The sequence below is a fragment of the Dreissena polymorpha genome, chromosome 8 (assembly GCF_020536995.1).
Source record: "Dreissena polymorpha isolate Duluth1 chromosome 8, UMN_Dpol_1.0, whole genome shotgun sequence".
Taxonomy (NCBI): domain Eukaryota; kingdom Metazoa; phylum Mollusca; class Bivalvia; order Myida; family Dreissenidae; genus Dreissena; species Dreissena polymorpha.
This window is the reverse complement of record NC_068362.1, coordinates 7,279,030-7,294,337: the sequence shown is the minus strand read 5'-3', so window position 1 is coordinate 7,294,337 and position 15,308 is coordinate 7,279,030. Positions and strand designations below refer to the sequence as shown.

Below are 15,308 nucleotides of genomic sequence, written 5' to 3'. Positions count from 1 at the left end.
TATCTGTGAACATCATTCATTTCATTCATTTTTGTCTAGTTTCAGCAATGCGCATTTTCAGAATTTAAGATTTATAAGCATTTGTTTTAAATAAAACGTGATCTATATATTAGATCATGGTATTTTCTTATTTTCATAATGATTATTAATCTTTTAATTTCGTACATAGACTTATCATTTTTCACCAGTAATTACATACTTGTTTTCTATACATTTATTGACTTCATTTTCTGAGAGAAACACTGCACTTCAATCAGTTTCTTTTTAGTTGAACTATTCCAGAAATAGCATGCAGATTATAAAAAACGATAAAAGCACTGATTAAATTATCAAACAAATGGTTCCAGTGTTTCGTTTGTGACTTGCACCAATCTGATAAGAATGTTTAAATATTTCTTAGACATGAAATTTCAGGGTGTTTGGAAACTTTTAAGTTTGGGGATTTTATTTTCGTGTTCTTTTAACTGTGCTGCTTATCAAATTTACTCATGATTCACAAACCTGTTAGATAAGCAAAAAAAAACACAGGAAAAACGTAGACAAATGCAAGGAATGAGTTTTCAAATGTTTTCAAAAAAGTTCTTTGTTGCATAGTGATCTTAGAACTACCAGAATCAACATTCTATACAATTTATGACATGCAATAAGTGTTCTTATAACAACAGCTTTCTTTAAAAAAAAGACTAAATTTTAACATTATGAGGGTATTTACAGAGAATTATTCCTTTAAGCAAAAAAAAAATGGAACTGTTAATTTGGTGTGTTTTATTGTCCCCTACTGGTGAAACCGGAGGGGACTTATGGTTTGCGCTCTGTGTGTCAGTCAGTCAGTCTGTCTGTCTGTCCGTCACATTTTTCTGGATCCTGCGATAACTTAAAAAGTTCTTCATATGTTTTCATGAAACTTGCAACATGGATTGATGGCAATATGGACATTATTCACGTCATTTCAATTTGTTCCTATGTCAAAAATTGTGGTTGCTATGTCAACCAAAAAAAATAAAAAAATCTTAAAATGGTGGAATATCTGACAATGGTGGAGCCAGTAGGGGACCATATTGCTTGACAATAGCCTTGTTTAGTTTATCACTATCTCAGTATCTGAGTAGTGAGTTTTAACCCATTTATGCCTAGTGGACTCTCCCATCCTTCTAAATTGGATCAATTTATTTCCAAAATTAGGGATGTCTGGTATATTTATTTCTATTTTTAGAATATTTCTAACAGAATTTTGTTTAAGCAAACAGTGTAGACCCAGATGAGACGCCGCATTATGCGGCGTCTCATCTGGGTCTACGCTGTTTGCAATGTCCTTTATACAGGACGCTAGGCATAAATGGGTTAAAAAAGTGTGTCTCAACTCACATAATTTGACCAATAGTTAGTCCTCTTATGGCTTAACATTAAGACTGCCTGGCATAGGTTACTTGATATGCCTTTCATCTTTGTTGGGCAGCCAGGTAAACATAATTCAGGGCTTGTATTTGAGCCGCAATCTCGGAAAAGTAGGCTTTATGTTTTTGGATATAGTATTTCCATGATAAGCCTGCAGGAACAACATTAAGCCTTTCAGTGCTGGAACCGAATTTTGAAGGCCTTTGCAAACAGTTTGGATCCAGATGAGACGCCACAGAACGTGGCGTCTCATCAGGATCCAAACTGTTTGCTATTCTGATAGTGTTCTATGAAAAAAATCTAAGAAAATGCTAATTTGAGAAATTCAGCAGAAGACATTTTAGCAGACGACAAATTTCCCAGCATGCAAAGGGTTAAGCCTTGTTTTCCCAGAGTGGTTCTCATTACTTTGAAAATGCCAGTACAATCCTCCTGGGGTTGTATTCCAGAAGCATCTTAAGTTAAATTTTATTCTTGTCCTAAAATTAGGAAATTTTCTTAAGTGTTTCATTTCATATTGCAATAGATTGGCATCAATATTTACATTCAAATAACATCATTATGCCAATGTTATTTGAGTAATACCGAAAAAACATGTGTTTCCTTATTTAGTAAAGAAATACAAAACACTGTAATTTTTAACTTAAGTGAAAATATTTAAGAAATGACTTAAGATTTTTCTGGAATACGAATCCTGGCCTTGGATTTGTTTAGTGTTGCTCACATAAGGGGAAGTTTTGGCAGTGCGCAAGTTTTGAGGAAAAAATATAATAAAATATTCTACTTTGTTTGATTTGTGTCCTTTGCAGTATATTATTCAGAAAAGCATTGATATTTTAAGAAAAATCACATAGTATTTCATCGAACTTGGTCATTGTTTTATGCTTGAACCTTTACTTTTGTTATGTTGGATGTCCTGATATGCTATCCTGTGACCAAAATTGGGTCAATAATTTAATCATTAACTTCTGTTTAGCAAAAACTATTAAGGGAAATCTCAATTTTACTGTCGCAGGAAGACTAGATGTCAGTCATAATTCAGTATGACTATTCCTCTGGGAAAACGAGGCTCAATGCATGTGTGTTAAGTTTTCTTTCAGATTAGCCTGTGCAGTCTGCAGTCTGCACAGGCTAATCAGGTATGATACTTTCTGCCTTTACAGGATTTTTGCTTAGAAGAGACTTCTTTTAACTCTTTCAGTGCGGGAACCGAATTTTGAAGGCCTGTGCAAACAGTTTGGATCCAGATGAGGCGTCTCATCAGAACGTGGCGTCTCATCAGGATCCAAACTGTTTGCTATTCTGATAGTATTCTTTGAAAAAAATCGAAGAAAATGCTAATTTTAGAAATTTAGCAGACAACATTTTAGCAGACGACAAATTTCCCAGCATGCAAAGGGTTAAACCCAAAATAGCATAACATGTATTGAGGCTGTTCAGGCACACCTGGGACAACACTTTACCCACATGCATTAAGCACCCTTTTCACAGAGAGAGGCTCAATTCAATTCCTTACTTTATCATTACAGGAAGACTCGACGACAGTCGTAACTCCATCAACCTTTCACGTCTGTCAGACAGTCCGGACCGAGATCGTGTTCAGCTCAGCTTGTCGGACTCCTCTCTCCATGCAATGCCTCCGTCCCGATCAAATGGCTACGGGAAGTCATGGTGGGTGCTGGCCTGATTAAGTGGAGTGTGACCTTCGGTCTTTTTTTTTTACTGAGCCCGCCATGTTGATGGGATTAGACAAGAGTATATTGGCATCATTTGCTCCCAATTATTCTTTAAAACCATACATTTTTGTCTGATTGCAATAATTGTACTGGCGATGGAAACTGTCAATAAATAAATTTAACAAAAATCTAAATAGTTTACTGTTAAGTATAGAGAATTTTTAATATTAACAATGCATAAATGCACTTATTTGGCGACAAGTAGAAATCATGATTTGTTTTTTGACTGATTTGCTATTTAGGATCTGTTTAAAATAACTTTAGAATATTATTCCAGCTGTATGTCAATTTGTGAATAAATGTAGTTGAAGAACTGAAATATCTCAAATGAACTAATATGTTTGGTAAATCAACTGCTTTCTTGCTATGGCCACTTCTTGGTATCTTTTATTGTTTGCAAGTGAATAACTTAAAATGGATATATTTAATTGATTTTTAACCTGATGCAAGGGAAAGAACTCTTTTAATAAACATGAGGATGTTTAAAACAATTTGTTCTGAGTATGTTCTTTGATCTGTTAAAAACAACTGAATTATGAAAAAGTTTTGTGAAGTAAGTAGACAATACTTTTCCTAGAGAGCTGTTGCATTAACCGCCCAAATTTTTCTGTCCAAAATATGAAGGTTTTTATTTCATGGATGGGTATTTTACTATTTTGTTATTGAATAATTCTACATTGATACAACAACTACATGCATACACTCCTTACTAAAAACAGTTGGGCAAAGTATATGTGAAAACATCATTGCTGGAGTCACCAATACAGATTTTGTCTTGGAAAGCTCATTAATTTTTTGTATTTGTATGCCCCCGGTAGGGTGGCATATAGCAGTTGAACTGTCAGTCCGTCTGTGCGTACGTCCGAAAACTTTAACATTTGCCATAACTTTTTCAATATTGAAGATAGCAACTTGATGTTTGCCATGCATGTGTATCTCATGGAGCTGCACATTTTAAGTGGTGAAAGGTCAAGGTCATCCTTCAAGGTCAAAGGTCAAAAAACTAAATCTAAGGGAAGTAACAAGCTTTAAAGGGAGATAATTCCTATTTTATATCATTTAGCAGGTACATATCATTTTAACAAGGGAAGTAATATTTATTAAAAGGATATAATCAAAAAAAGATATTTTTTTTCAAAGCGGCGTAGTAGGGGGTATTGTGTTTCTGACAAACACATCTCTTGTTAGTTTTAGGATGCAATATAGCATGGCATGTCTAATCACTCTAAACATACTGTAGAAACAATTCTGATATTAAATGTGGTACTTTCTTACTAATTTTGTCTTTACTTTGACATGAAAAATCCTCCAAAGCTAAGATATCATTTGAAGCATTCCATTTCCAAGACAATAAAAAATATAACATAACTTAAATTGTAAATTTTTTTGCTTTTACTAGACCTTCTTCATAGCAATAACCTTATTAATTAATGTATATAATTTTTATTTAGCCATGCTCTGAAAAAATGGGTCAAAACACATGTTTGTAAAGTGTCATCCCAGATTAGCCTGTGCAGTCCACACAGGCTAATCAGGGAGGACACTTTCTGTTTTGAATTTTTTAAAATTTTAAATCTTACCATTAGAATTTTAGTTTAGAAGAGACTTCCTTTGAATGAAAAAATCCATTCAAGTGGAAAGTGTCATCCCTGATAAGCCTGTGCAGACTGCACATGCAAATCTGGGACAACTTTAACACACATGCATCAAACCCTCTTTTTACAGAGCTAGGCTTATATCTTTATAATTAAATTACAGGATAAGCGTTGAGTCTCTGGAGTCGCAGTCAACTGGACGGACAGACGAACGCGAGGAGAAAGATGCCTACCTGGATATTGACGATGACTCGCTCCTGGCAGACTTCAAGATGCCAGACCTAGGGGTAATTAGAGTTGAAATGAGTCTTGTTCTGAGAAAACTGGGCATAATGTATGTGCGTAAAGTGTCGTCCCAGATTCGCCTGTGCAGTCTGCACAGGCTAATCAGGGACGACACTTTCCGCCACTATAACATTTTTCGTTTAAATGAAGTCTCTTCTTAGCAAAAATCCAATTTAGGCGAAAAGTGTCGTTCTGGATTAGCCTGTGCGGACTGCACAGGCTAATCTGGGACGACACTTTATGCACATGCATTATGCCCAGTTTTCTCAGAACAAGACTCTTCTGGGAAAACCGGGCAAAAAACCTTCATGCATGTGTGTACAGTATCATGCAAGATTTCCATAATCCATGTATGTACACTTTACAAAACGATCAGGCAGTAACCTGTTATTCTCTATATATAACATTTAATACTGTACAATATCAGTTTTGGGTCAAATCTTTGAAGTATTTGGCTAATGGTACTGCATGTTAAAAAACAGTTGATAAATATTTTATATAGTAAATGCCAAAAACGACAACAAAGCAACAACCACAGCAAAAAAGCAAACAGTTTATAGAGATTGCTACAAATTAGTGGATATGCTGTCAGCCTAATGAATGGCAGGTCACGGGCTAGCTCCCCACTATGGGAGCCTTCTTAAGACATCCATCAAAGATACCAAATACTGGTTCTAATCAGGAAACAGACTTGAGAGTGTTTCCATAGGCTAATGATGCAATCGAGCTCAACTAAATAGGATCAAATGTAAAATTATTTTATTGTAGTCATCTCTGGACTTTGGGGGCTCGTTTATGGATGAGGTCCTGAAAGCACTCAACGAGAAGGAATCCCAGCTGGAGTCAACCAATGAAAAAGTGTCTACAGGTTCCCAGGACGACGTGTTCACCATTGGAACCAGGAACCGTTCCATATCACCGCAGGGTCATGCGGCGCCGCCACCGTTACCATCACAACCACCTAGAGCTGTGAGTAGTGGTTTTATCAGACCTTTCTTCTAGTGAGCATGTTCTGGCAAAACTGGGCTTAATGCATAATCCGTCTAATCAGGGACAACACCTTCTGCTTTAACCCTTTCAGTACGGGAACCGAATTTTGAAGGCCATTGCAAACAGTTTGGATCCAGATGAGACGCCACAGAACGTGGCGTCTCATCAGGATCCAAACTGTTTGCTATTCTGATAATATTCTTTGAAAAAAATAGAAGAAAATGCTAATTTTAGAAATTCAGCAGACGACATTTTAGCAGACGACAAATTTCCCAGCATGCAAAGGGTTAATTGAGTTTCTTCTCAGCCAAAGTCCAGTTTATGCAGAAAGTGTTGTCCCAGACTAGCCTGTGCAGACTGTACAGGCTAATCTGGGACCTCGCTGTATGCACATGTATTAAGACCAGTTTTCTCAGAACGCAACAGTAAACTAAAGGGTCAGAATGCTTTTCCTGCTTCCAATGAAAAAAACAGTTTTTTGTCCCAATCGAAACAATATATTCCACTCAGCAAGAATATGATTGTACAAGATAGAATATTTTTTTCAAGAATTATTAAAACACAAACAATTAAAAATGACATTAAATTTGGAAATGTATTGCAATTAATCAATTGATATTTATTGGTTTACTGATGTAAAGACATTTTTTGCAATACTTTTCACACTTAAGAAAATGATCCATTCAGAATTCTTGTTTCTAACCTAAGTACTTAAGCAATTAAAATATTCAAGAAAAAGCCTGATTTTGTAATTAAGAAAGAATTATTTATTAAGTTTAAACCTACCCGGTATTCATTTTCTGCTTTAAAGCCAAATTTATTCTCTGATTTGAAGAGGCTAGATACTTTTGTGTCCATTTGTCAAGCGAAACTATTACTTGGTGTTTTCTAAGAAATAAAATCTCTTGTATATCATTCAAGTATTAAATTGAGGGAAATATTTTTAAGAGTTTGTTAATTAATTGTATAGAAAAAAATTCAAATAAGATATGTTTGGAACATACTTGGCATTTATCAGTTTATACAAATCAATTGAAACTAATGATTAAACTATGTTACATAATTTAAATTTATTATGACAACTGTGTTGTTGTCTGTTGTTGCTATCTGAAGGCCCCCAGGAGGTTACCTAGCAACAAGGTCTGTCAGTTGTTGTCATGGTTTTGTTCGTAACAGTGTTGTGACTGTAGACTAATTGTGGTGATCTCCCTTTAAAGAAACTGCCAAATAAACATCATGTGACAGTTTTTTTTTCCTTCTTTGAGATCCACAGAATTTCGGCTCTTTCCCCTAGACAAATTTTTCCCCTCTTACAGAGATTTTCCCCAAAACAATGATATGATTTTTTTTTATATTATGTTTTAAACCTTTAATTATATATGTTAACCTGATCTAGTGTAGAATATAGAAAAAATATTGCATAATTAAATTATTTGTTGCTTTGAATTTGTTTTAAAAACAGTAAAATATGTTACATTGATTATTTAAGACTTTCCTTAAGTACACTTCAACACCGTTATTTAGAAGTCGTCGGCACCGTTAAAAAAACTTCGGATTAACGATAATTCGAAATAAACATTTGACAGACGACTTCTGAGGATTCTGTAATAATAAAACATTGTGGAATTCGCATGGTTCAGTTAAACGCTACTATTAATAATTGTGTACTTAAATAAAGTAAACTAGTCAGATTGCAATAGATTTCTACTTGTAACAAACGAAGGATTAAAACGATTCTTGTTCTGCTTTTTATGTTTTCTCTATGTACAGAACATATTAAATATAATGAATATGCGCTAATTATCTGAACATATAAAATATAACGAATAGCACAAATTATCAGACCATATAAAATATAACGAATAGCACATATTGTCATACATGTTAATACAGATGAATACATTTTCGGAAATGAATTAACGGATTAAATGACCGTAACAAACGGTAAAAAAAGTAACAAACGGGGGAATAAAACGATTCTTTTCTTGTTTTTATTTTTCTCTATTTACAGAACATATAAAATAAAACGAATAGCACAAATTATCAGACATACATACATACATATGAATACATTTTCGGAAATGAATTAACCTTTTTTTTAATAATACGCGATGTCTCTCTGAACACCGGCGTTCGCGCAGACGACAAAGGTGTAATTATCGGCTTTTGACGCACCACGACAAAGGTGTGAAATTACGCACAGTATTTTGCAGTTTTGACTTCGGATTAAAGATTGATAATTAGGTGCGAATTATAGTGTTGGGACCGACAGAACCACTTCGAATTAACGATTTCTTTGGTTTAACGAAGTTTGGATTAACAATGAAATTTTACATTAAACAAAGAAGAACCAAAATCGGGACCGGAAAAATACTTCGAAATAACAGTGACTTTGGATTATCGGTGTTCGAAATAACAGTGTTGAAGTGTATACCCTCATTGCCATTGGTAATGGGGGCTATATAGGAGTCACTTTGTCGGTCGGTTTGTCGGTCGGTCTGTCAGTCTGTCTGTCTGTCCCAAAATTTCATCCGATCTTCACCAAACTTGGTCAGAAATTGTATCTAGATGATGTCTAGGTCAAGTTTGAATATGGATCATGCCAGGTCAAAAACTAGGTCACGGGATCACTTAGTGTGTTTTAAACTGAAAGTTTGTCCGGACCATAACTATGTCATTTATCGTTAGATTTAAAAATGACTTGGTACATTTGTTCATCATCATGGAACGGTTTGTCGTGTGAAAAAAGTATGTCAATATCTCAAAGGGCAAGGTCACACTTGCAGTTCAAAGGTCAAATGCTTGTCCAGGCCATAACTTTGTCATTTATTGAGAGATTTTAAAATCGTTTGGCAAATTAGTTCACCATCATTGGACGGTGTGTCGCGCGAAAGAATTATGTCGATATCTCCAAGGTCATGGTCACACTTTGAGTTCAACGATCATAAATGAGCTTGTCCGTACCATAACTATGTCATTCATTGTAAGATTTGAAAATCATTTGGCACATTTGTTCACCATCATTGGACAGTGTGTTTCGCGAAAGAATTACGTCGATATCTCCAAGGTCAAGGTCACACTTTTAGTTCAAAGGTAAAAAATGGCCATAAATGAGCTTGTCCGGGCCATAACTATGTCGTTCATTGTGAGATTTTAAAATCATTTGGCACATTTGTTCACCATCATTGGATGGTGTGTCGCACGAAAGAAATACGTCGATATCTTCAAGGTCAAGGTCACACTTTGAGTTCAAAGGTAAAAAATGGCCATAAATGAGCTTGTCCAGGCCATTACTATGTAGTTTATTGTGGGATTTTAAAATCATTTGGCGCTTTTGTTTACCATCATTGGACGGTGTGTTGTGCAATAGAATTACGTCGATATCTCCAAGGTCAAGTTCACACTTTTAGTTCAAAGGTCAAAAATGACAATAAATGATCTTGTCTGGGCCATAACTATTCCATTCATTGTGAGATTTAAAAATGACTCTGTACATTAATTTTGTTCACAGTCATTGGACGGCGTGTCATGTGAAAGAACTCAAGGGTTCAAAGGTCAAAATGGCTATAAATGATAATGGCATATTTATTCTTAAAAATCGCTAAAAATTAGATCCTCTTGTTTTGTGAAGACAGGATGAAAAATGGTCTGTGTCAATGTGGCATGTGGGGGTATACGTCACGTCTGTTACAAGGCTCTTGTTTCCTCAAAATCCGGCATTTTGCGTGTGTATTTCCCCTAAAAAAAGGCCAGACCCTTTCCCCAAAATCAGATAAAAAAACCTGTGTGATCATAGACAGGGTCTCATGGTATTTATAAATGTGGCTTGCTCTGAGAAAACTGGGCTTTATGCATGTGTGTAAAGTGTCGTCCATGATACGCCTAGTGTGTAGTGTGCACAGCGCAATGTGTTGTCCCTGATTACTGTGTACCAAATGCACAGGTTAATATGTGAGACACTTTACACACATGGTTAATCTGTGAGACACTTTACACACATGCATTAAACCCTGTTTTCTCAGAGGAAGGTTCATTTATTTAATATTTTAAGGCCATTGCTTATATTTGGTAGTGATGTGTTTCACATTTTGTATATGGGTTTGCGTGCATATTGTTTCAAATATTCATTGTCCTATATTTATGCATAATGCACTATCCTACTTGTTGCATAAGCATTTCCAAGAGTGTGTGATTTTTCACCTTGTTTGTAAGGCTCGTATATAAACACATCTTTTAATGTGATAATATTTTTTTAACACATATCTGTTTTGTAACATTGTTTAAACACATACATTCAATGTCCAAATACTCAACTTACTACAATCCTCTTGCAAGTCAACTCCAGTGAAAGCATGGACAAGTATCTGAATAGTTTTAATGAGTATGATTATGATAATTTTAACCCATTTATGCCTAGCGTCTAGAAAAAAGGCCTTGGCAAACAGCGTAGATGCGGCGTCTCATCAGGGTCTGCGCTGTTTGCTTTAAGGAATTTCTGATTTTTGGAAATAAATTGATCTAATTTATAAGGATGGGAGAGTCCACTAGGCATAAATGGGTTAATGAGTATGATTATGATAATTTTAATCAGCTCCATTGTTCACATTCACAATATATGTCAGTTTCATCATTTGCAACTCTGTTTTAAAGTATCAGAGGAGGTAATAACGTGATAGGCATAATGGCTATGTTCATGCCGAGGCAGGTATACTCGCCGTTTTATACCCTTTATTATTTGTATTTATTGTTTTAATGCCGCTCACTTTCCATCCATATCAGCATGACAGAAACTTGGGTTTATTTTGTGTTGATATTTGCTCTTTATCTCGACTTTACTCACTTCGAAATTTCTTAGCTGGATGACCATATTAAAGTTCCACTTAGAAAACTTTCGGGAAGTAAAGTCGAGATATAAAGCAAATTTCAACACGAAATAAAGGCTCATCACATATTTACTGATCTGGCTGGAGAGTGAGTGTCATTTAAAAATTGCACAAAAGTAATGAAGGGTATAAAACAGCGAAAAATAACTGTCTTAGTATGGATGTTGCCATCTTGACTATCATGTGATTACCCTCTCTGAGTATTATTGTTTTGCAAAATTAAGTTAAAAATAAAATATATAATATACAATAAAAAAAAGTGTACAATTGCAAAACAGTTTCAAAATGCAGCCATCATATGAAAAAAAAAAAAAAATTGTCGTTTCTTATGAGAAGACTCAGTGAAACTTGTTTAGTCAATATGAATAGGTCGTATCTTATACAACAACAGTTATTGAATTATTGCATATATTTCTAAATACCACTTTCTTGTATACTACACAAATTGAAGGAAACAGTTATTACTGTTCTGAAATGTTCTGTCCTGACTCAAGGACTTGACAGGCACATTCTTTGATTATGTTCCCATCTTGTCAGACATTTGAGTCAAGTTCTGATAAAACTGGGCTTAATGCGTGTGCATAAAGTGTCGTCCCATGTTAGCCTGTGCAGTCTGCACTGGCTAATCAGGGACAACACTTTCCGCTTAATTTGGATTTTGCTAAGAAGAGACTTCATTTAAAAGAAAAATGTTAAAATGACTGCACAGGCTAATCTGGGACGACACTTTACGCACATGCATTATGCCCAGTTTTCTCAGAACACGACTCAATATGGTCAATATACATGTATCAAACATGCATGCTTGTTTTTCATTCTGACTTCTTAAATCTCTTCAGACATTGTGTGAGACAATGCCAAAATGTTTGTCATTTGTTTGATCAATTTAGTTGAGGGAAACAAATATTATGACTTTTTCTTAAATATTAACTCAATGGAACATATACACTTATATGTTTTTCATTGAAATTGATTTTCACCAATAAAATTCTATAGTCCTTAAAGCATAATCATAAACTGTTACATCTTAGTTAAGGTGACATTACATGAACGTGATACATATTTTGATGGAGATGTTATCGCCAAGACCTGTCATTTACAATTTAGAATCTGCTGACATCAAAAGTGCTCACATGGGGCCATATTACATTCATTGACATGTAAATTGATTTTTTTGGTCACATTTGTGTGACACTTTAATCAGTCTCAAATTATCTGGGAATTTTACCACTATTTTCGTTGTGTTTCAGGAGACGAAGGCATCAATTACCAAACCTGAACCACCTCGAAAACAGGCTAAGGTGAAACCAATGTCAACGTCAGACGAGAAAATGATGGAGGAAGCAATAAGCCTAGCAACTGAGCTGGATTCTCACACGTCTCGAGCTCAGATGATGGGGGAAGATCCGTTTGACGTGCCAGATTCATCAGACCGTGACGGGGGTACCAGTAGTGGTTCACCTAGCATGTTGCAAAAGATTCGCGCCTCAATAAAACGGGAGCAGAAAGTGGAGCGACAAAGAACATTCTCAGACAGCTTGAAACAGGATTCCGATAACGAGATCCCGCCCGAGGCACAGGAAGCGTATAACATGCTGGTAGTTCATGGGTCTGTGAAGGAGGGCTCAAGGGGGTATCCGCCTCGGGTTGATAGCAAACGTGAATCTCTCGGCAGTAACAATAGTGGTTCTGGACATTCTGGTCACAACTTTGCGTACGCTGACTCAAGTAATTCTAGCCTTTCACAAACCCCCGATAGGTCGTCTCCTGCTAAATCGTTATCTACGTCTAGGCAGTCCTCTGAACATGGGTCGCCGTCACCTCCTGTGTTGCCACGGCAACTCAGCAGGGGGGCAGTCCCCACCCAGACTCAGCGACCTTCCCCTGTCCCGCGAGTGGAGCCCCCTACACCTCCAAAGAGAGGTGAACCCCCTGTGCCAAAGCCTCGACCAGAAATTCAGAGGGTGGAGCCAACATTTAGAGCTACTCCCCCACCAGTGCCTGCTAAAGACTTTGATATCAGAGTAGATGGTGCCAGTAGAGTTGATGGCTCCAGTAGAAGTCCCTTGCCTATAGAATTAAGTGCTAAAGACAGTTTGTTTGAAGTTTCTGCCCCGATTGCAATACTATCGGCACCACTCGCTGTTGGCGAGATTGAGACTGAGTGGAAACGGTCTGAGGAGAGCCTGAAAAGTGACCGCAACTCTCAGGCCTTCAGTGACAGTGGAAAGTTGGACAGTTTAAACACTAGCATAGACTCTGGGGGACGAAAATCAACAAGTCCCTCGGAAGCGTCTCAGTCATCAGCTTCTAAGTTTTCGTTTTTCGAGGAAGAGATATCTGAGCCTTCCCCAAGGGAGATTATGAGCAAACTGGCACGGGAAAGTCGTCTGCGCCGCTCTTTGGACCACCAGCGTGGGGTAACGGGCGACGTCGGGGAAACCACCCCAAACCGGAATCTCAGAGAACCGCAGGGCATCCCGGGAAAGGCCCCAATCTCACCAGGGACGACAGGGAGTGGTGACGAGGAGGTGGACACCAACCCACTGCGGATGCTCCGGGGAGGAGTGATACCCCCTGTACGGGGGGCCCGGGTCGGATCAGGTATGAGCTCCTCTAGTAAACCCACCCTCCGGCATCCCAAACTGCATTTCTCCTCCGCGAATCCCGGATCTCCGATGCTCCAGCATTCACTTAGCATGGAAACAGGTCGAGACAAACCAGCAACCCCGGAAATGGAACCGGACGAATCCGCCCCGGCTTTACCTCCCAGGTCTTTTAGCATTTGTGATAATCATAGCATACTTGGTAACCATGGTAACCCATTACCGCTTCCGCCGCGTAACCCGCGGAGGACGCTGAGCCTAAATATAAAGCCTCGGGAACGGAAATACCCGCTTGTGCTTAATACCAGTTCACACCACACTAATATCTCTAACCAATCTTCTCCTGCAGGGGATATGTACGGGAATGCAAGGTCTGTAGCTCGAAGTGTCACTGAAAGCATTTGTGCATCTGTAGACAATGTAAATGAAGACAGCAGGGTGTCTGATCTTGTATTAAAAGAACTTATTTCCTTCAATGAAAAGTATAAGAAACCTTTTCCGGTTCCGGCCAGTGAAAATCCAGATGTAACGTTAAATTCGCCAAATGTTATCAATACATGTGCTCTTAGAACTAGTGGCAAACTACCAGACATCCTTCTGTCAGATTCGATAACAAAAAATGAAAAATATAGAAGGCCATATCCGATACCAGGCACTGAAAATGTTCATCTTGAGAGTCAAAGTGATTCACTGTACAAACCACCACCACCTCCGCCCAAATCTGGGGCACTTTCACTCAGGATTAATTCTTTATCTGACGCGGATACGAGTTCTTTGGCTAATTTACCTCTTGCCCCGCCCCCACCTTCATATAATGATGCAATCGCAATGGAATGCGTCCATGATCTTGACGATAACGTATTTAATGAACCTAGCTCCCCAACAAAGATGTCAAAAAAAGTGAATTTAACAAGAGAAGGGGGTACCTCTGGAGCTTCAACATTTCCTCGGGGATGTAAAATGTTTGGACTCAATAACGTGAAGTGCAATTTAGAGCAGATAGGATTCTATAACCGCACAGACCCTTTTTGGGTGGATAGTGTGGTGGGGGTTGGGGCAGAACCGGAACGAAGTCGTTCGCAGCAGAGCGAGGTTTCGGAGACTGAGTCCCCGCTAATGCTCGCTAATTACAAATGTACCGAGGGTGTAAGTTATGAAGACTTGCTTGAGTTCGCTCTTGATAGGTAATGTTTGTATGTGGAATTTTTATGTAGTTTTCTTTCTACCTCATACTCGTTTCTGTTTTGCTGCCTTAACATTCTTGATAGGTAATAGTTGTCGAATATTTTGTGTGTGTCTGTTTTTCTCTACCTCATTTACAAATGATTGGTTTTTTTTGCTCGGGTACTACTTAAAAGTACCCTTTATGTACTAAAGAACCTGGGAGTATGGCTGAGTTCCTTTAAGCATATTTTCCGTACCTGGGGTACATTGAAGTTTACTAATAAGTACCCAGGTACTTTAAATAGTACCTGAGCAGACAATGACTAATTGAGCCTAATTTACTCGTTTCTGCTTTGCCACCTTAACATTCACTCTTTTGCCAGTAATGACTACATCATTTTGTTTACACTGGAACTAAAATATAAATTTAAGCATATGAAAAAAAAAAAAAAAAAAGCCAAATTTGATCACCCATCTGTGTTTGAGCATTCCCAGTTCGGAGGCTTGTTATCTGTGATAATGAATAATTTGCTATTTTTCTATTACTTGAGCTGGTCTCTTAAACATTTTTTAACCTGAGATTTTTTTAACCTGAGATTGATTATTATAAAATCCTGAGGCTACAAAAATTTTCTTCCCATGTTCACTCAAACT

General features: G+C 37.3%; 1 protein-coding gene across 10 annotated transcripts in view; it reads left to right on the top strand.

Moving 5' to 3' along the window:
- The window catches only part of LOC127842337 (activated Cdc42 kinase-like), a 124,101-nt gene that overhangs the window by 91,358 nt on the left and 17,435 nt on the right, over positions 1–15,308 (top strand). For 8 of the 10 annotated variants that reach the window (XR_008031557.1, XM_052371787.1, XM_052371790.1 and 5 more), the window contains 4 exons: positions 2,925–3,066; positions 4,890–5,013; positions 5,780–5,980; positions 12,135–13,657. Coding sequence is in view for 9 of the 10 variants with exons in the window: in XM_052371787.1 (XP_052227747.1) it covers positions 2,925–3,066; positions 4,890–5,013; positions 5,780–5,980; positions 12,135–13,657 (1,990 nt within the window). In the remaining variant the exon portion in view is untranslated. The remainder of the gene's footprint in view (positions 1–2,924; positions 3,067–4,889; positions 5,014–5,779; positions 5,981–12,134; positions 13,658–15,308) is intronic. The other 2 variants (XM_052371792.1, XM_052371793.1) reach the window with 1 other exon arrangement.